Genomic DNA, 22,368 nt, shown 5'->3' on the forward strand with positions numbered 1-22,368 from the left:
GTAGACCTATCTGAATTTCAGCGAGGTCGTATTGTGGGTCAACATGAAGGTGGACTTAGTCAATGCAAAATATCTGAAAATCTGTCAATACCCCTTTCTACTGTTAATAGAGTGATCATACATTTCACCAGAGAGGGCAAGAAGGGCACAAAACCTCATTCAGGTCATCCCAGGCCCTCAGAATGAACCTTACATCATGTCAAAAGAAATGTCGAAGAGGATCCACATTGCAAGACCTCTGACATAGCAACACATCCTGATGTCAGTCCTAGACCAACTGTCAGGCATCTCCACAAGCTGGGTTACTATGGCAGAGCTGCAAGAAGGAAACCACTCCTTCTTCCAGCCAATATCAAGTACAGAAAGGATTGGGCTGTTGAGATGGTGGAGAGACCTGTGGCCTTTTAGAGCACTGTCATTTTCTCTGATGAGTCACGATTTGCATTATTTTCTGAAAGTGGAGGAGTGTGGGTCTGGAGACTCTGTAGTCAAGAGTTTGACCTCAAAAGACTGCAGCCAACAATGAAACATGGAGGCATTTCAATAATGGTGTGGGGTGTAATTTGGAGTGATGGTCAATCAGAGCTTGTGGAGTGTCAAGGAAACATTAATTCAGGCAAATATGTTTCTATATTAAAGGAAGGACTCATTCCAATATTCTCCAGTGGTACATACATATACCAAGGCTTCTTCCCCCTTACAAGGGAGGTAGCCAAAAAGGAAAAGGCATAAAATCACTCCCACCCATTCCACCCCTGAATACACTCCACACCCCTCCACCCTCCCTCTTATCTTAGCACCTCCTGAATGACGGGTCATCCCTGCACCTTGTCCACTGCCCTGGGTCAGAAGCAGTGTCGCAAGACACAGCACATCCACAGCAAGGCCGCTTCATTAAATCGGTGACCCCCCCTCTCCGTCCCCCCAGGCATAAAAGGAGAAGACGGGGAGAAATCCCTTCAGGCTGCGTCAAATTTTGCTCACACATACTACCTCACCCCCCAATCTCCCACCCATTCCACCTCATGCATCACAACATCATCCATATACAACCATTTTTCCATTCACCCCTGTCTTCTGTCCTCTCCCGTCCTTCCTCAACAGATATTCCCCTCTTCCCCAAAGCCCTCTTCACTCCATCTATCCACCTCATCCTAGGACGTCCCCTCATGTTCACTCCCTCCACATCTGCCTTCCATACCTCTTTTACTAGTCTTTCTTCACTCATTCTTTCCATGTGTCCAAACCATCCTAATACTCTTTCATCAACCCTATCTCCCAACTCCCTTTCCACCCCCGTTCTTCTCCTCACCTCCTCATTTATCACTCTATCCAGCCTAGTAACCCTCATCATACTTCTCAGACACCTCATCTCAAACACATTCTAACTCCTTCTCTCTTCCTCTCTTATGTTCCATGTTTCAGCCCCATACAGTGCTGTTGGCACAATCACTCCTTCATACAGTCTCCTCTTAGCATCCATTCCCAAATGTCTATTCCTCATTACACTCTTCAATCCACCAAGGCATTTACTCGCTTCTCTCAATCTACATTCTACCTCCACTTTTTCCTGCCACATTTACACCCAAGTATCTAAAACTATCCACTTCCTCCAGTCGCTCTCCCTTAATATTCACTTCCAGTCTACTGCCACTTTCACCCCTTGTACATCTCATCACCTTACTTTTACCCACATTTATCTTTAGCTTTCTTCTATCACATACTCTACCAAACTCCGTCACCAACTTCCTCAGTCCCTCCACTGATCCTGCCACAAGTGCAGTGTCGTCAGCAAACAACAGTTGGCTCACCTCCCACTTTTCTCCATTTTCTTTAACCATCTCCAATCCCTGACCCACTACCCTTGCATTTACCTCTTGCACTACCCCATCCATGTATAAGTTGAACAGCCAAGTCCCACCTTTACCTCGAACCACTCACTCTCTCCATTTCTTATCCTGACACTAGCTCTACTACCTCATAAAAACTCTTGACATCTCCTAGAAGCTTTCCTCCTATCCCATATATCCGCAGTACCTCCCACAGTGCCTTTCTGTCTACCCTATCGTAAGCCTTTTCCAGATCCATAAAAGCCAAAAAAACATCCTTCCCCTTTCCTATAGCTTTCTCACATATTTGTCTTACCACAAAGATCTGATCTACACAACCTCTACCTGTCCTAAATCCACACTGTTCCTCACCAATTACTCCCTCTCTTCCTCTCCTAATCCTCTCAATCAAGATCCTCCCATAAGCCTTCCCAACTACACTTAACAAGCTAATCCCTCTGAAACTACTACATTCACACTTGTCCCCTTTTCCCTTGTAAAGTGGAACTATACAGGCACTCCTCCAGTCCTCCGGCACTCTATCCTCTCTCCAGCAAACATTAAATAACCTCACCAGCCAGTCCACCATCACTGTACCTTCTTTTTTAAGACATTCTGCATGGCATCCATCCAGACCAGGTGCCTTACCTGCTTGCATCATCTTAACAACTGCCTTCACTTCATCCTTCCTTATTTCTCCTCCATTTTCCTCACTCATCACTCTCATTTTCTTAGCATTTCCCACTGCAACTATCTTTCCCTCCCTATCCTCCTTCACATTTAGCAACTCCCTAAAATATTCTGCCCATCTTCCCCTTACTGCCTTCTCTTCCATTATCATCTCTCCATCTGCACCTTTTACCTTTTCTTCTCTACTTGATTCGCCTCCTCTTCCTCTTTTAATTTCTTTCCAAAACATCTTTTTATTACTTTCAAAATTTTCTATTATACTCTTACCCCACTTCACATCTGCTCTCCTCTTTGCCTCCTTTACCTTTTGCTTTACTTCTCTTTTCTTTTCTTTGTACCTCTCATATGACTCCCTTGTCCTATTTTGGAACCAATCTGTGAAAGCTCGCTTCTTCTCTTCTGCAACCTTCTTTATTTCCTCATCCCACCATTCACTACCCTTCCTTCTATTTCCTCCTGTCCTTCTTGTTCCACACACCATCTTTGCACACTTTGTGACTCCCTCCTTGAACCATCCCCATTCCTCCTCCACTCCTAGCTCTACTCTATCCTTCACTCCCTCCCACTCCTCTCTCAGCTTCTTCTTGTACTCCTTCTCCTTTTCCTTTTCATTTAAAGAGTTCACTCTAAGCACCTCCCTACCTTTTGTCCCTTTCCTCTTTGTCCATCTATCCTCCACTCTCAACGTACCTTCCACCAAAAAATGATCTGATATTCCCCCACTCTCTCCCCTTAGCACATGTACATCCTTAACTCTTCCTATCATAGTCCTATTTACCACTACATAATCCATCAACGCTCTATCTACCACCCTTCCATCCACCACCCTCTCCCATGTGTACTTATGCTCGACTTTCTTCCGAAACACTGTATTTGCTATCATCAACTCTCTTTCTAGACACATTTCCACCATCAACTCTCCACTATGATTCTTTCCTGGAACTCCACATTTCCCAACCACTCCATCAATTGGACCATTTCCTACCCTAGCATTAAGGTCTCCCAGTACTATTACATTGACATTTCTCCCTAAGTCCTCTTTGCACTCATTTAAATCTATCCAAAAGGCCTCCCTTTCCTCTACACTCTTCTCACTGCCAGGTCCATATGCACTTACAAAGACCCACATCTCCTTTCCCAGTTTCACCTTCATCCACATTATCCTTGAGGAAACCCCCTTCCACTCCACTACACGTTTACCTATCTCTTCACTTACTAGAATAGCCACCCCTTCCCTCCCTCGCCCTCTCTTCACTCCTGATAACCTCCCACTTACACTCCCAAACTTACACTCACCCTTCCCTTTCAACTTAGTTTCACTCAAAGCCAACACATCCATCTTTCTTCTCACAAACATACTACCTATCTCTTCCCTTTTACTGTCATCTGTACCACATCCACGCACATTAAAAGACCCAAACCTTAGGGTGCTGGTCCGAAAACTCCCAGACCCTCTTATGCCTTTGCTTTTTCATTTAGGAATGTCCCCTGTGGGGCTACAAGGAGAAGGATGCCTAGTCCCACTCCCCGTCCCTTTCTTCTCGCCTCTTACAATCCAAGTGGAAATACTTGGTGGCAGTATTCTTTTCCCCCACCACAGGGAAATTCCCCCACAGCAGAAAATAAATACTCAGAGAATTGGTACAGGACAGCAGCAAGGGGTTGGGGGACAGCATAACGGAGGGAGAGTCGTAGTATAAAAGTGTCATCATTTCTCTATGAAAAGTTTTCCCTCTATCATACACAAAATGATGTGTGGCTCTGGTCCGTAGGGGTGCCCCATATAGACCCTAAAGTATCAACTGCATGCTACTTTGCCACAATAACATGCAGCCAATACCCCAGACTGGGAACTCCAGTGGTAGAATGAGTAAAAATATCTTCCTGTTTATGTAAGATGGAGCTCCTTGTCACACTGCTCAAGCAACACAAAATTGGTTGAGCCAAAATGGGATCAGGAAACTTCCATGGCCAAGTCAGTCCCTGGATATGAACACCTCTGGGGCATATTAGACCGACAACTTTGCAAAAAGAACAGGAAGCCATCCTCAAAGCCCAAACTCTTAGGATTACTATGGGGAAACATGGCAAGAAATCCCTCCAGATGATATTCGTGAACTAATCACTAGCATGCCTAGAAGGGTCCTTGCGTTAAAAAAAGCGAAGGGGATGTCAACCAAGTATTAGTTATTCACATTTATAAGCACTTTAATTGTATCAATTGGTCGTTTAATAAATTAAATTATTTCTCTTGGTGTCTATTCAATTCTGTCATGTCTATATATATATATATATATATATATATATATACATATATATATAATCCTTTTACTTTCCTCACTTCAGCTCTATATCCACTCACAAAAACTCCCATCTCCCATCCCAGTTTCACCTTCACCCACATTATCCTTAAGAGACATTTCCCTCCATTACACTGTGTGTCATCAAGGCAAACTAAATATTATCCTTCTGTGAAAAGTCAAGACATAAGGTCAAAGCATACACTTATATATGTAAATATCTACACAATTACATGTACACATATATTCACAATCAATTACACAACTAGATTTTTTCAAAGGATCCTTACCAAATGAAGCACATGAAAAGGAAGCGTACACAAAGCACTGGAGAACATAACACTTTCCACAGTGTGACATCATCTGTTTGCCCTCGAATTAATACTTCTTCATCATTTTCACTCAAGTTTTCAGTTGGCTAGATACAATAAATGGAGGAAATTTCAGTTTAATTCATCAGCAAGAAAATCAATATCTATTCCAATCATTTTTATATGCCAAAAATGAAAATCCATTAATATCATATTCTAGTCATTCACAAGTGGCCTTGGGTAAAAAGGGGGAAGGAGAGGGCAAGAGATAAGTGTAAGTACCGGGTGGCTGTGAACTTGTAATAAACTTATGTGGCCTGATGGGATTTTTTCCTATCTGCTCTAATTTTGAGAATGGACATATTGGAAATGGTTAATGAAATGGTGGGGGTAAACCATCTCTGGCCATTGGGCTCTGCTGTATAGGTGCTGTGTCTTGTAGCATTGCTTATGACCTTTGCAGTGGGCAAGTGACAGGGGACAGGAAGCCCTTCATCCACATGGTTGTAAAAAATGTTCGATAGGTGTGGGATGGGGGTGGGCGCATGGCTTGGCTTGCCATCTCCTTTAATAGAAAAAAAAAAAAAAAAAAAAAAAGGCCTTTGGTACGTGTACATACATCTGTAAAAAGAAAAGATGTACTTGCTACCTGTGATTCAAGAAGGTCCACTGGAATGTTAGTTTTGTTAAATCTAGCCACTTTCTGCAAAATATTGATGACGTCCTCCTGACGTCCCTGTGACTGTAACCATCTCACTGATTCTGGAACAACCCTGAAAGGGGAGGAAGAAATTGATAATTTTCACCTTTCTGTACAGAGATGAATTACATTCTACCTATCTATATACCATGGGCTTTTTCCCCTTTATAAGGGGGTAGCTAAGTCAGAGGCATGCACCCACTCCAAACCATTCCACTCCCATACCCAACCTTGTTTCCCTATTATCTTAGCTCCTTGTGGATGAAAGGTCATCCTCGTCTCATGCCTACTGCCTGGGTTGGAAGCAATGCAACAAGACATAGTATATCCACAGCAGGGCCACTTCAATTATAAGGTGACCCCCTCCTCCCCATCCCATCATGTGGAATACAGAGACAATGAGGGGAAATCCCTTCAAGCTGCATCAAAATATCATCCATACACAACCATCCTCCACTCACCCCTATCCCCTGCCTTCTCCCTTTCTTGCTCAAAGTCCCTTTCAACATCCATCTTATCTTTGGTCATCCCCTTGAGTTCACTCCGTCCACCTCTGCTTTCCACACTTCTTTTGCTAATCTCTCTTCACTCTCTACCCTTTTCATCCCAGCTCTCCTCTTCATTTCTCACACATCCAACCTTGTAACTCCTACCATACTTCTCAGACACTTCATTTCAAACACATTTAAACTACTGTGAGACCTCTCATTAACGGACGTTAATTAGCTGTGTTTGCGGTGTTTTCGCTGTGTTTTTGGTGCTGTTTAGTGCGTGCAATCACTATGCCACCCAAAAACCACTCTAAAACACCAAAAACACTACAAACATAGCTAATCAATGTCCGTTAATGAGAGGTCTCACTGTATCACCTTTTCATTCTCTTTGCACCTACTCCCAGATGCCTATTTCTCATGACACTTTCTGATCCCCGAAGACATTTACTTGCTTCTTTCAATCTACAGTTTACCTCCACCTCTACTCCTCCATTTCCTACCACACACTACCTAAGTTACCAGGGATGGCTGGATGACCACATCACCAATAACTATCCAGGATATAACATTTCACCCCAAACTATACAACACATTATGGAGGACTATTGTACACAACTATGCATGCCAACAACACAACATAGGTACACCTTGCTTTATATTGGTAATTGGTTATAAAAGTGGTGACATATTTTGAAAAATTAATAAGGCTGAATTAATTACAAAAATTGCTAATAGGCATCCCCAGTTCCTATACACACGCACACACATATATATATATATAACAAGTGAATGCCTTTTTAGAATTTATAAAAAATATATAATAATAATAATAATAATAATAATAATAATAAAACAAATAATAATAATAATACATACATACACCAAAGGCTTTTTCCCCCTTACATGGGGGGGTAGCCAAAAAGAAAAATGCATAGAAACCACTCCCACCCATTCCATTTCCTATATATTCCACTCCCCTCCACCCTCCTCCTTCCCTCTTATATAATAATAATAATACTGTCTGGTAACCTATCTAATGGATGGCAATGTTGCTTGCTAGGGTTGGTGTAAGAGGAGGAGGATGTTGCAGTGAAGATGATGATTGAGGATTGTCATCAGTTGATTCACTTTGGGCTTGGATTTTTTGCTGAAAGTCATGAAGAGTACTTTGAATTCATTTGTTCTTCCTTTCTTCAAGATCTATGTTATAAGGAGCAAAAGCTTAGTGACATGCATCCATAACCTTCAAGAAAAGTTAGGCATTAGGATCCATGTGCTCAAATAAAGCTAGACATTCATCCAAATGTACACATGCCTCTTGTATTTTCTTGATGGTAAAGCAATAAGGCTCAGGGTCTGGCTCTTCTTTTTTTTCGATTGTTGATTATAAAGCTCTGTCAACTCTTCATTTGTCAAGGGCAGCTTATCTTCCTCAAACAAGTCAATGAAATCTTCCTCCTCCAATTCCGTTTGCAGTTCATTGCTCAATGTCCAACAGTAGAAGTTGCCAGTTACAAAATAGACACATTGGTGTCGGTCATAGTGTTCTTAACCCCTTCAATACGATGACGCCTACGTAGGCGTCATGAGGAGCAAGTGGGTACGCAAGGATGCCGATGTCGGAGTCTTGATTATATTCATTGTAGTTGTACCTGCATGACCCCCATACTCTGTAAACTGGCTTCATCATATTTTCTATGGTTATCAAAATTCACAGGTAAAAGAGAACGAGCTAAATACAGTGGTAACTTTATTTTTTATAATGCGAGTATTATGACGCAACATCGCATGTCTGGCAGCTAATGGTGCCCGCGAGATTTTGGCCCGGAGTGAAGGGGTTAAAACAACCAGTCATCACATATCCAAATATAGTTGGTAGTAGTACTAGATCTCTGATCTTTTTGTTTCCTGGATGTAGTATCTTGTACACATTATCTACCCCAATCAACAAATCAATTGGTGTGTTCTTCCAAGGGTAAATAAAAATCCCTGTCTGCTAAATTAAGCTTCTGTCTATCACCACTGGAATCATGAGTATCTTCTATATAAAATTTCTTGGTATATTCAGGTAACTACACACTCTCCAAATTGACATACAAACAAAGATTGTCCAAACTCGAACTACCAACCCTAGAACAAAGAAGAAAAAGAGGAGATCTACTGACCATCTACAGAATTATAAAAGGGATTGAAGTCCTCGATAGAGATGATTTACTAAAGTGGGATAAAAGAAAAACAAGAGAATATGAAAAGAAACTTAAGATACCGGTAGTTATAGAAGAGATCTGAAAAAGAATAGCTTCCCACACAGAGTAGATATCTGGAATAAATTGGATGAGGAAACAGTGAGTGCAAAAACTATACAAGAATTTAAGAACAAATTTGATGCTGAAAGATACAAAGATGGGTCACTACATACATAGCTCTCTTCCCATAAAATACAATTAGGTAAATACACGACAGTGACAGCAGTGGCGACTTAACACACCGCTCCTTGATTTGCCTTTAATAGGTAAAGTTAAATGGAACTACTTGCAAATTGAGTAGACAGGGGGAAAGCAATGTTATTTCAAGGTCACAGTAGAGGCAAAACATTGCTGGTTCCAAGTTTGGGAGAAAGCCAGGAGGGGAAAATTGTGATTTTCGTCATGATGTGACAGCAGTGACGATGGTGACGCGAAGTGACTCTCCTTTATTTGCCTTTAACAATCAAAGCCAGATGAAAATACTTGTCAATTGAATGGACAGGGGGGAAGCAAAGCTATTCAGGGTCACAGTTGAGGCAAAATATTGCTGATTCCAACTTTTGAAGAGTTAGGGAGGGAAAATAGTGGTCTTCATCTCCGAAGTCACTCATGATAGGAAAAAAATGATCAAAATTAATTTTAGTTTCTTTACATCAGTGTTGTCTTTTTTTGTTCTATTTACACTCATAATGGCAGAATTTGAAGGTTTCACATCGAAAAAGGTGCGTAAATCCATTGAAAACTTGACCAATGTAGTGCACAGAATGAATTTGAGCAAAAAGATAAGTTACGAATTGGATAATTGGACAAAAGTGAAATTCTGAGTTCAAAAGATTTAGAAATTTAATGAGGCTAGATTGCATGACCTGGAACAAAATCTTCAGCAAGAAAAGGGAACAGACCTGACTCAGAAAGCAGATTGATAAACTGAGAATGGAAAATGAAACTTTTGACAAATGAAAGAAAAAATCTTCAACACCATGGAGGAAAAAGGGGATAGGCCAGAGATCATGGAGCAACAGGGAAGATATAGCCTAGAAGTAAGAGCTAAGGTTATTTATAAAAAAAAAGAGAGAGAAAGAGAAAGAGAGAGAAGAGAAAGAGAGAGAGAATCTTGTCAGAGATGTAGTTGACAAGTCTATATGCATCTTACTTGTTGGTTGCTAAGAATACATCATCTTGAGGAAGTTATGCCACCAACAAGATATGCAAGTGATTAAGGAAATTACCTTAACCACTTCAATATGATGATGCCTATGTAGGCGTCATGAGGCATGAATGGGTACATGAAGATGCCAGCATTGGCATCTTGATTATATATATTTTTTGTAGTTGTGCAAGAGTTACCCCTGGATTCTGTGAATTGGTTTGATCACATTTCCTGCATTTATTATTACTCAGAGTAAAAGAGAACAAGTAATACAGCAGTGACTTTATATTTCTTAATGTAAGTAGTGTGATGGCAGTTGATGCTGTGCGCGAGAATTTGACTTGTAATGAAGTGGTTAAAAACTCTAGGGAAAGACTTGGATGTAATAGACCAAACTGATAATATGTAGGTAGGTCAGTATAAGAGACATGGCACACATCCAATGAAAATAAAGTTCAAGTTACAAGCCATGGCAGATGAGGTAATCAGCAAGTCTTGGAGGTTAGCACGAGAGAGAAAAAAAATAAATAAATGAATAAATATATAAATAAAATAAAATAAATAAATAAATAAATAATACAAAATCAGGTGAGAACTTGGTTTCTAAAAAAACAGGAAGGCAGTATTGCAAAGGCTACTTAAATAGCATATGCTAATGTTGATGGTTTACTAAAAAAAAAAAAAAAAAAAGTACCATAGGACTCAACTTTGGCTCTGTTTCTATTCCTCATATACAACAACATGAAGGTAGGAATAAATATTGATGCAAACTTATTTGCTGATGATACACATATGTTAAGTGTGAAAAGCAAGGAGGTTTGCAAAATGTTACTAAACAATCTAGATAAAGGAGTGGAAAAATTAATTTCAACAAAAAGAAATACAAAATATTGGAAATAAGCCAAAGCAAAAAAATAATAACAATGGATAACAAAAATAGGAAATGAAACAACAACAAAAGCAGAGGAAGAAAAGTAACTAGATATCATAATCAAACACGACCTATCACCTGAAGCATACAAAAGGAAAATAACATAAGTGATTTATAATCTCTTGAAAAATATAAATGGCATTTCACTACATAGATGAGGACATGATGAGGAAATTCACTGAAAACTTGACAGGGAAGTGCTCAATCTCCTGGGATCATTGGATGTGACAAAAGTCTCAGGACCTGACAGGATCTCAAACTGAATACTTAAAGAATATAGAGAACAACTAGCACACAAGATCCACAGTCTTATTACATATTCACTGAAAAAAAGGCATTGTGCAAGTATTTCCATCTAGATTTGCCTCTTAAAGGCTAATCTAGGAGCACAGCGTCGCATCACTGCTGCCGTCACTGGCTGTGTCTTGTTGCATTACCTCTAACCCGAGCAGTGTGGAGAGAGACAAAGATGACCTTTCATCCACAAGGTGCAAAGATGGGAGGAACAATGAATGCGTTTAAGGAGGATGTGGGTTAGGCAAAGGCTTTGAGTCAGCCATCCCCCTTTTATGGGGGAAAAGGCCTTTTGGTGCATGTAAATTTGGTGTGTGCCTTAACTCAACCATCCCCTTTACACAGGGGAAGGGATTTTTGGTTATGTAGTTCTTTATTTCATTCAAAGCAACTCAATGATGATTAATGTGAGACAATGTTTAATATCAGTGCATTCTAACACTGTATATTTTTAATTCAGATTTTATGCTAAAACCACTAAAGAATTATATAATGTTCTTACTGTATACTCACCACCAATAAAATAAGAAGCAAGCACATGGTGCAGACAAAACAAGCTGCAACATCCTCCAGTCTCGGATCACCCAAGCCAGCAACGCAAGAACAACTTCTCCCAGTGCAAAGAAATATTCTCCAATAACGCCACACATAACTCTCTTGCTTGGCCCCACCATTTCCAAACCTGATTATTTATGGCTCTTGATTAGGAAAAACTAATTAATAAAGATAAAAAATTATGATGATGGTGGTAGATAGAAAGTGTGTAATACACTTCAGAAAGTGGAGAGTTTATTTGTGATCACGTACAGCAGTAAATGGGGGAGCGGATGTCCAGGTGTTTTAAATTTGAAGAAGTGAGTATATGTCTGGGTGAAATGAAAACTGAGTAATAGTATTTGGGAATGAATAAAAAGAAAAGTTTGTATGAAGGAGAGACTGTGCATTGTGCTGCATAGAGCAAAGACTTGGAATGCATGAGAAGCTGACAGAAATACTTTTTGAGATAGAAAAGTTTCAAGGGTAGATAAAGTGAAAAATGTGGAGATGGGTAAAAGAATAGGTCTTGGAAGAAAGCTGGCAGGGTAGAGATAGGTGGTCTGGGTGTATGAAAAGAATGAAGAATGATTACTGAAGCAAGCATGGGAACCAAAAATTAAATGAGTAAGCCTGATCAATCAATCAATCTGTTGCCCCTGGTTTCTGATTCAGAAGACCTGTGGCCTTCAGGTAACTGGCAACAGGATCTAGGAGGGTCTACAAGTCACTAAGGAAAGATGTATTGTGTTGTTGTCAAGGGATTATTAGTGTATGAGGCATTTTATATCCAGTCTATGGTGGCTGCATCTGGGGCAGTTTGAATCTGTGGCCGGGCTTAATCTGTCTTAATGTTGAATGGTGTCTTCAGTGCAAATGTGCAAGTGTCATTTTACCCTCCCTAACACATTAAACAACCTCATTAGTCATATGCCTTACCAGCACTCATCACTTTTAAAGCTCATTGTACCTCATACTTTCTTTCATCTCTTCCATTTTCCTCTCCCATCCTCATCATACCAAAGTGGTTAATCATCATGCCAGTGATGCCTAGCCAAAAGGCACAGGCAAAAATTAAATGATTTTTGTTTACTTACAGAAGAGAAGCGAGTAAATCCCTTGGGGGAGTAAAAAGTGTAATGAGAAATAGTCATTTGGGAGGGTTTTTTTTCTGTGGGGCTTATATTAGGAGGTTGTTGGAGTATTTGGTTTGGGGGTCTATCTTGAAGGGCTATAGCGATTTAAGTGTGTTTTTTGTGTGGATGTTTTGTGTGGTACAAATGGTAGGTTCTTACAGATGCTTGAGTAGTACTGTATGCTGCCGAAGTACTGTTTATTTATTTATTTTTTCTTTCTTTCTTTCCATTGGTGATGCTTGCTGAATGTAGTGTGAAGGGTGTGTGGTGTTTAGGGTTCTGGCACAGAATCTATTCCTATCATTTTCATGTGGTGTTCTATGGGGAGGATTTTGGTTTCTGAATTCAGGTGTTATTACTACACAGGCACTCCTCCACTTCTCTGGCACTCTACCCTTCCAAGTTTTCCCACTCAGGTCATAATAGGCAGCTAAAACAGGATGGAATTATGGGACCGGGCATCCTGCTCCCTGTATCCCTAACAAGTACATTCCTACGAGAAGCTACATAAATACTACAACCATGTCTTGACACACTCAACACCTGGTTCACTACGAAGATTCAAAATAGCTCCAACAAAATCTACAGCCACACTTCTCATCAAATGAACAGTCAAACACAAATATATATCATACCTCTATATCAACAACACTCTCATACCACATACACACCCCCAAGAATCTTGGCATATGATATATATATATATATATATATATATATATATATATATATATATATATATATATATATATGTCATTCAAAAATGGGTCATTGTGTTCTCCATTGCTATACTCAACAGGGTATTTCCCCAGGAATCTGCTTTGCCACTTGCTTCCCATTCCTCCCAGTTGACCTCACAATTAAAATCTCCAATAAGGACTATGTTGCTACTTTGTTCAATATTTTTCTTTAGGAAAATTGCTGTATCCAATAACATTTCCTGATATTCAGTTTCATTCCAAACTCTTGAAGTCTCTTTCATTGCGCCCTTTGGTACCCCTGCTGGGGGGATGCCAGAGTTGAATAAACATTTCAGACAACTGGCAATGAACATCAGGCAGACACATAGGTCACTTAAGGAAGAAATAGTGTTTTTGACTAGAAAGTGTTAATGTGGGGCAGTATAGGATGTGTTTATTGTTTTCTGTATGGTGATTGGGGGTTGGGGGGTGAGGAAGTATGTATGAGAAAAAAAATTGATGCAACCTGAAGGGATTTCTCCCCGTCTTCTCCTTTTCTGCATGGGGGGATGGAGAGGGGGGGGGGTCGCCAAATTTATGAAGTGGCCTTGCTGTGGATGTGCTGTGTCTTGCGACACTGCTTCTGACCCAGGGCAGTGGACAGGATGCAGGGATGACCCGTCACCCAGGAGGTGCCAAGATAAGAGGGAGGGAGGAGGGTGGAGGGGAGTGGAATATATAGGAAATGGAATGGGTGGGAGTGGTTTCTATGCCTTTTTCTTTTTGGCTACCCCCTGTGTAAGGGGGGAAAAAGCCTTTGGTATATGTATGTGGTTGTATCTGGGTCAGTTTGAGTCTGTGGCCTGGTCTACTCTGTGTTGGTACTGGATAATGTGCACTGGACATAGAGTGCTAGTGTGGTTCTTATTTCTCTATAGAGGGATTCTTCTGTGGGACTAATGTCTGGGGTATTTTAGTGCAGTTTTGAGTTTGGTGGTCTGTCTCGTAGTGACTGTGTCAAATCCGATGCTGTTCCGTGAAATTCAGTCAAGGCCTGTTACTAATGTAATTGTATCCTTGCCTAACATTTTATTTGATACTGAGAGTAGATACACCTGGCAACTCTGACAATACCAACTGATGCATATTCAAAGGCAACTTGCCCTAGAGCAGGGATTCTCAAACTGTGCACCACAACTATCCCCAAAGTGTGTCACGTAACTTTTATGGATAGGTACGTGTACTTAAATTTGTGCCTTGCATCTGGTGCCTTATATTTACGTTTAAGATATAAACTGTATAATGAGCAAATGAAAATATGACAAGATAGGACCTACAGGTAGACAGATATTAATCATTATCATTGATACATAATTATAAGGATCACACATCTTCAAATGGAAATGAGTACTATATAAGTATACAGTTACCTAAGCCTGATGTCTCTACTGTGACTGGCTACTCTTCCCCAACCTCCCCTGCTGCTAGCTCTGCTGAAATGCCGACATGTCATTTCACTATATTAATAACACACATCCAGGCAAGTGCATGTGTCCCCTTAATTAGGTATGTTCCTATTCTGCAATGGTAATTTGTTTTGTACATTCCTATATGTTCATTCATTCACATGTAATGATAATAAAAATAATAATAACAATATTTACAATTGTTATTATACTCGCATGGACACAAATTTGTACTAATATTATACAAAACATGTATTTCAGTGTCAGTGGAATCGGTACCACACTTACACTATACTGACTGTAGAGTTGGTGCGTGATCAAAGTCCATAAGTCATTAGTGCACCACTAAGCAATAAAGTTTGAAAACCTCTGCCCTAGAGCCATGCCCAGACAGTCTGTAATCTACAGGATCCCTAAACAAAGTCCCTGTAGATATTGTGTGTAACAGAATGCCTTATCAAGGGTTTTATTACCCTCATCTATTACATAAACTTGGCCAAAACCTCAGCCACATATTTTGAGAACATTAACTGCAGCTATATGGGGATATAGATAGTTCCCTACATGTTGATCCTACTCACAGTGGTCTCCACAAGCCTTGATGGAGGAAGCAAGGGGACACCAACACAACTCATGGCTAGGGCATGTTGACCAAACCTGCTGAGAATTGTTTGAAATGGAAAGGGTACTTGCATGGGAGCTTGCTAGGCAAAACTATGAAGATTGACAACAGCATGTGAGTGAAGTGATGCACCATTCAGCATAATCTTTCAACTGACGACGATGATGATAAGGAGAAAAAAGGGTGTTGCAGGCATATGGAATGTCTGAGGGCCAGGGAAGAAAGTGCAAGAGGAGTGAATGATGCACGATTATAAATAGATGAAGGGATGACAGCCCAAAATCATATTCTTCTCATTTGGTTAATCCATAAAAAAAACATTTCTATGGGTGGAGGTTGCCACAGGATGAAATGATAGTGGTAAGCCAAATCTGGCTGTAAAACCACACTGTAGAGGAACTGTGTCTCACTGCACTGTCTTTGACCCAAGAGTTGCAACAGGAGTCAGAGATACGCTAAATTATCATGGTTCTGAGTTGGGAGGGGTGTCTGAATGGGTTTTAATTGTCCATGGAGTGGATATGTGTTATGACTTTACCAACCCCCATATAAAGAGGAAAGGGCATTTAGTACATACATATATATACAAAAGGGCCTTTTTCCCATTATATGGGGAAGCCAAGGCAAAGTACACACCCTACATCCATCAAAACCCATTCATTACCTTTCCTATTTTAGCACCTCATGGCTTAAGAATCATCTCCATCCCTTGCCACACTGCTTGTGTCAAAGGTAATATAGCAAGACGCACAGCAGGGCCTGATAGTTCAGGCTAGTCCACCCCCTACCACTTCATTATATGGCAGTCCCCTCACCTCATCCATCTGAGCAACAATGAACATCACTTTGGACTATGTCATTCCTTCATTCAATCACACTCTCTCCACTGACTCATATCTTTTGCAATCTCTCTTTCTTGCTTGAGATATTCCTTTTGTATCTAATGGCCACTACCTCTTCCATCCACTTCATTCTTGGTCTTCCTCTCTAGTATAATGTATGATATAAGAACAGACACAATACAGGAAAAAAATTGATCATGCCTATCCTAGGAGTGGGGCTATTCACAATTTTCTTCACTAATTCTACTGACTGCACACACAATAAGCTTACCCAGAACAAATGCTGTTTGGAAGACTGCTGATGTACTCATGGCATTAAAAAAGCGCATAACATGAAAAGAAATCAAATTTGGGACTAAGGCTGTTCCTATTCCTGTTACAGCCATCCCAAAGAATCCAGCCATGATGGTCAGCTTTCTTCCAATACTGAAAATAATAAAACAATAATTTTAACTATATAATGCTGTCATGAGAATAATGAAACATATCACCAAGTGGGTTGGTCACAATCCCACAGGCATTACTTCAACTCTTCCTCTATTAGGACTTTGTGACAATGGTTGTCAAAGTCAAAGCAACACCCAGTGGTCAAGTTAAATTTTCAACCTCTCCCATACATACATACATATACCAAGGCTTTTTTCTCCCTTACCAGGGGGTAGCCAAAAAGGACAAGGCACAAAAACATTCCCACCCACTTCATCCCCGAAAACACTCCACACCCCTCCACCCTCCCTCCCATCTTAGCACCTCCTAGATGACGTGTCATCCCTGCACCCTGTCCACTGCCCTGGGTCAGAAGCAGTGTCGCAGGACACAGCACATCCACAGCAAGGCCGCTTCATTAAATCGGCGACCCCCCCTCTCCGTCCCCCCATATAAAGGAGAGGACGGGGAGAAATCCCTTCGGGCTGTGTCAAAAATTTTTTGCTCACACACACTACCTCACCCCCATTCCCCCGTCCAATCCACCTCATGCATCACAACATTTTCCATATACAACCATTCTCCATTCACCCGTCTGCTGTCCTCTCCCGTCCTTCCACAACAGACATTCCCCTCTTCCCCAAAGCCCCCTTCACCCCATCCATCCATCTCATCCTAGGACGTCCCCTCATGTTCACTCCCTCCACATCTGCCTTCCATACTTCCTTTACTAGGAAGTCTTTCTTCACTCATTCTTTCCATGTGTCCAAACCATCCTAATACTCTTTCATCCACCCTATCTCCCAGCTCCCTTTCCACCCCTGTTCTCCTCCTCACCTCCTCATTTCTCACTCTATCTAGCCTTGTAACCTCCATCATACTTCTCAGACACTTCATCTCAAACACATTCAAGTTCCTTCTCTCTTCCTCTCTCATGTTCCATGTTTCTGCTCCATACAGTGCTGTTGGCACAATCACTCCTTCATACAGTCTCCTCTTAGCATCCATTCCCAGATTCCTATTCCTCATTACACTTTTTAAACCACCAAGGCATTTACTCGCTTATCTCAATCTACATTCTACCTCCACCTTCACTCCACCCTTTCCTGCCACATTTGCACCCAAATATCTAAAACTATCCACTTCCTCCAGTTGCTCTCCCTTAATGCTCACTTCCAGATTACTGCCACTTTCACCCCTTGTACATCTCATCACCTTACTTTTACCCACATTTATCTTCAGCTTTCTTCTATCACACACTCTCCCAAACTCTGTCACCAGCTTCCTCAATCCATCCTCCGATCCTGCCACAAGCGCAGTGTCGTCCGCAAACAACAGCTGGCTCACCTCTCTCCATTTTCCTTAAACATCTCCAATCCCTGACCCACTACCCTTGCATTCACCTCTCGCACCACCCCATCCATGTATAAGTTGAACAGCCAGGGTGATATAACGCATCCCTGACGAAGTCCCACCTTTACCTAAATCTGTCCATTTTGTTGTACATCAGTCCCCTTTTTCTGTGTTTCTCATTTCTTCCCAGATATATTTCCTCTTTTAGTTTGAGCTCAAGTACTATGTAGTCACTCTTCCTGATTGGTATCTTGCATTCCATTCTACCCACAATTTCAGGCTCTAACATAAATATTAAGTCTAGTCTCAATGGTTCTTCATTATTTCTATATCTGGTATTCTCTTTTACCCATTGAGTCATTGTGTATTCAATGGTCATGTCCAGTAGTATGTTTCCCCAAAGGTCCTCTCCTCCCAACATATTTCTTTAGAGTTTAAGTCACTCACAACTACTAAGTTACCTCCTTCTTTCAGTATTTCAATTAATGTATGCCTTGTGTTTTCCAACATTTTGGAATGGTCACTCTCTTTCCAAGAATGTGTTTTCATGGGCACGTATATCACAACAAATTTTCTATTTTTCATGTCACTATTTTCAACTTTTATCATAATCAATTCCACTTTATTATCTACTTCTGTAATCTGTCACATTTAAGCCTTTCTAAGTAAAAAAACATGACTTCACCCTGTGTGCAGTACCTGGTCTCCATAAACAGGCCTAATCTGTGACACCCTATAAAGAATTTCAAAGGAAGGGCATGCCAAAAGGGGACCTTTTGTTCCATAACTAGGTCGAATGTGAAAATATATATACAGGTAGTTCTCGTTATATGCAGGGGTTCCGTTCCGCGGACCCCCCGCATATAACGAATTCGCATATATCGAACTATTGAACCTATGGGAAAAAGGGGGATACGTTCTCAACTCGGATTTATTTTTTTATTTTTTTATTTTTTTTATTATTATTTTTTTTTTACATATTTTATTTTGGCAAAGGGCTTACATACTGCATCTCATATATGTTTACATACATTTTAGCACAAGGCAATGGATTAGGGGCTGAGTGGTGCAGGCTCATCGGGGTCTTCTTCATCATGTGAAGTAAACATCACTTATTTCGCCAAGCGTATTTTCTTCAGCTGTTTGAAAAATCAGTCTGTTTACAATTCACATTTCAGACTGCTTGCTACGCTTAAACTGACTGTTGATGTGCTCTGGAGATACACAGGCAGGCTTACTGCTTAGAGTTTATCCAGTGCGGAGAATAAACGATAATTCTTGCAGAGAGTGAAAATTGACGAAATTAATTGGGGCAGTAATAAGTATCAAAAATTAATTTGTTTGTGAAAAAAATAATTAATTTGTGTATCAAAAAAGCTTAATTACCTGCAGAAAGACAATGGTTTGGCCTATGAAACAGGAAGGATGCCTAAGACGATGCCGTCTGTACAGCTGCCGGTGTTGTTGTTGTGATAACGCCGCAGTGATGCCAGCTCTACCTAGCTGATGCAGCCAGTGTTACCACACGGCTTTATGCGCACCAACTTCAAATATATAATAGGTATTTTGAAAAAAATAATCGGCCGCGACTATTTTTTTTTTTTTTTTTTTTTAGGTCAAATCGCATATCTTCGAATATATCCCCGCACATATCGAAAAGTGGTGCAAATTCTTGAATCGCATATACGCGAATTTGCATATATCGAAGTCGCATATATCAAGAACTACCTGTATATTGTCGCAGGGCAATATGTCACTTACCTTATCCTTATTATTTCCTGCTTCTTTGTCAATCCCAATGATGAAGACTCTTCCAGCTAGTTTCACTTTCACTTGTAATGCCTATCAATCCTACTTTTGCTAATTATTCTTTATATTTTTCTTCCACTGCACTTTTCTCACACACTCCCTTTTCTCCCCTTGTTCACTCAACACACTCGCTCATATGCCCCAGCCAATGCCTGTTCGCCTCTTTCTACAGGGTGACCTTTGACCCCATGCCAAGGATGCTAACTGCAAACCCATACTTGCACCACATTCATACAACAGCAATAAAAAAAATAATAATAATAATAAACAAATGATGATGATATGGTTTGTCATACACTCCCCCCTATCAGAAGGCTAGGATGGTACTCCTTACAGAGGACTTTGTGGCATGGAATTTAATGAACCATGCCCTTGTTTCAACTTTGCTGGTGGCAGGGTTCAAAATGCCATCCCCTTGACCTTCGCCGCAAGTAACGATGTCCTAACCCGCTAAATGAATCTTAAAATTTTGAACTGTGCTACATTGCACTGCTTCTGCAGGAAGTTTATTCCATTTATTTCCTACACAGTTGGCAAATTTGTTTCTACTCACTTCCGAATTAAATCTACTTCCTGACAGTTTGAGACCATTATTTCTTGTCTAATTAGCATTCATTATGAAAATTTCATCACTTTTGATGTTGTCAATTCCATTTACATTCTTAAAGAACTGTATAAATCACCCCAATCCTACTTTCAACTCTCTACTTACAACATTTTTCCCATAATGAGGGTACTACACTGGTGCCTACCTTCCTACACCTATTCAACTTAGCCATTGACAATGAGACAATCACAGGTCCCTACAAGTGTCCCACTTACACAAAACAAACTATTTACACAAAACAACACAAATCAACTCGCCCAAAGCATGGGTCACCCTCATTAAATGCGCTACACTAACCAACACACAAGTTGGCCTTTCTGCAAACATACACCAAAGCCACCACAAAAGCACATACTAATTCTATCTATATGCTGTCAACATGTCAAAAGTTTCTAAGTTCTTATAATGAAGGTAGCCACCCATGGCATGCATCCATACCCACCCATCCCATTCCCATTTGTCACAAATCTGTTTTCTTTTCTTAGTTCCTTGTAAATGAAAGGTCACTCCTTTCTCCAGCAAGACTTAACACATTGACAGCAGGGCCAGCTGCTTCATTTACACAGCAATCCCCCTTCCTCATCCCTACATGCAAAAATAAAGGAGAAATTCCTTCATGTTGCATATATATATAATCCATTCACAACCATTCTCTTTTAACAAGCTATCTTTTGCCTTCTCCCTTCCCTACTTAACAGACATTTTCCTTTTATCCAAGGCCCCCTTCAATTCATCCATCTCATTTTCAGTCTTCCCCACATGTTCACTCCATCCACCTCTGAATTCCATACCCTTTTTGATAACCTTTCCTCACTTGTTCTGCCAGCTCCTTATCCACTACTGCTCTCCTCATTTCTCACTTTATCCAGTTTTGTAATCCCTATCATACTTCTCATACACTTCATCTCAAACATATTTAAATTTCAATCTGCCTCTCTTAAATTCCAAGTCTCTGCCCCATACCATATTGTAGCACAATCACCTTTTCACATAATCTTAACTTTGCATCCATTCCCAGATACCTATTTCCATGGCACTTTTAATTACCCCCAATTCCTTCAATCTACAGTTTAACTCCACTCCCACTCCTCCATTCCCTGTTACATATGACCCTAAATACTTAAAACTATCCAATTTTTCAAACCTCTCTACTTAAAGACTCCAACTTATTGCAACCCTCTCCCCTTGTGCATTTTATAATATTTGTTTTACACACAATTACTTTTAATTTCCTCATCACACATCTTCCCAAGCTCTTTCACTAACTGACCTAGATACTCTTTTGTATCATTGGCAAATAACAACTGGCTAACCTCCCTTCACTCCACTCCCTGTGCCCATCTCAAATCCTTTGCTCATCATCACCCTCACAATTACCTTCCATACCATCCTGTAGATGAATACATCAATCAGCTATGGTAACATTACACAGCTATAACATTATCACAGCTAATCCTTCACCTTAAATCACTCACTCTAACCATTCCCAATCCTAATACAAGCTCTTCTACTCAAGTAAAAAATTTTGACTGCCCTTAACAGCTTTCATCCTATCCCTTCCTGTCTGCCCTATCATACACCATAAAAATCTGCCTTGCTCACCACCCCTTGTTCACTTCCTCGCCTCCTCATTTCTTAATCTATCCAACCTAGTAACCCCTATCATACTCCTCAGACACTTCATCTCAAAAACATTTTCAGCCTCACTTAAATTCCAAGCCTCCCCATACAGTGTCATAGGCGCAACCATCTTTTCATATCTTCTCTTTGCATCCCACTCCTCCATTTCCAGCCACATGTGATACCAAATACTTAAACTGTCCACTTCCTCCAGCTTCTTTCTTCTAAGACTTACATCCAACTCACTGCCATCTTCTCCCCTTGTACATCTCATCACATTACTTTTACCCAAACTTACCCTCAACTTTCTTCTATCACATAACTTCCC

At 40.5% G+C, this 22,368-nt stretch overlaps 1 protein-coding gene across 2 annotated transcripts in view; it reads right to left on the reverse strand.

The window, feature by feature from the left end:
- Nucleotides 1-22,368, reverse strand: part of LOC143020895 (organic cation transporter protein-like) — a 72,774-nt gene that overhangs the window by 25,382 nt on the left and 25,024 nt on the right. For both annotated transcript variants that reach the window (XM_076177780.1, XM_076177781.1), the window contains exons 5-8: nt 16,497-16,651; nt 11,459-11,627; nt 5,780-5,903; nt 5,110-5,237 (exon numbers count right to left, since the gene is read on the reverse strand). In XM_076177780.1, coding sequence (XP_076033895.1) covers nt 5,110-5,237; nt 5,780-5,903; nt 11,459-11,627; nt 16,497-16,651 — 576 coding nt within the window. The remainder of the gene's footprint in view (nt 1-5,109; nt 5,238-5,779; nt 5,904-11,458; nt 11,628-16,496; nt 16,652-22,368) is intronic.

The sequence above is a fragment of the Oratosquilla oratoria genome, chromosome 41, assembly GCF_046742065.1.
Source record: "Oratosquilla oratoria isolate Oo_2021 chromosome 41, ASM4674206v1, whole genome shotgun sequence".
NCBI lineage: Eukaryota > Metazoa > Arthropoda > Malacostraca > Stomatopoda > Squillidae > Oratosquilla > Oratosquilla oratoria.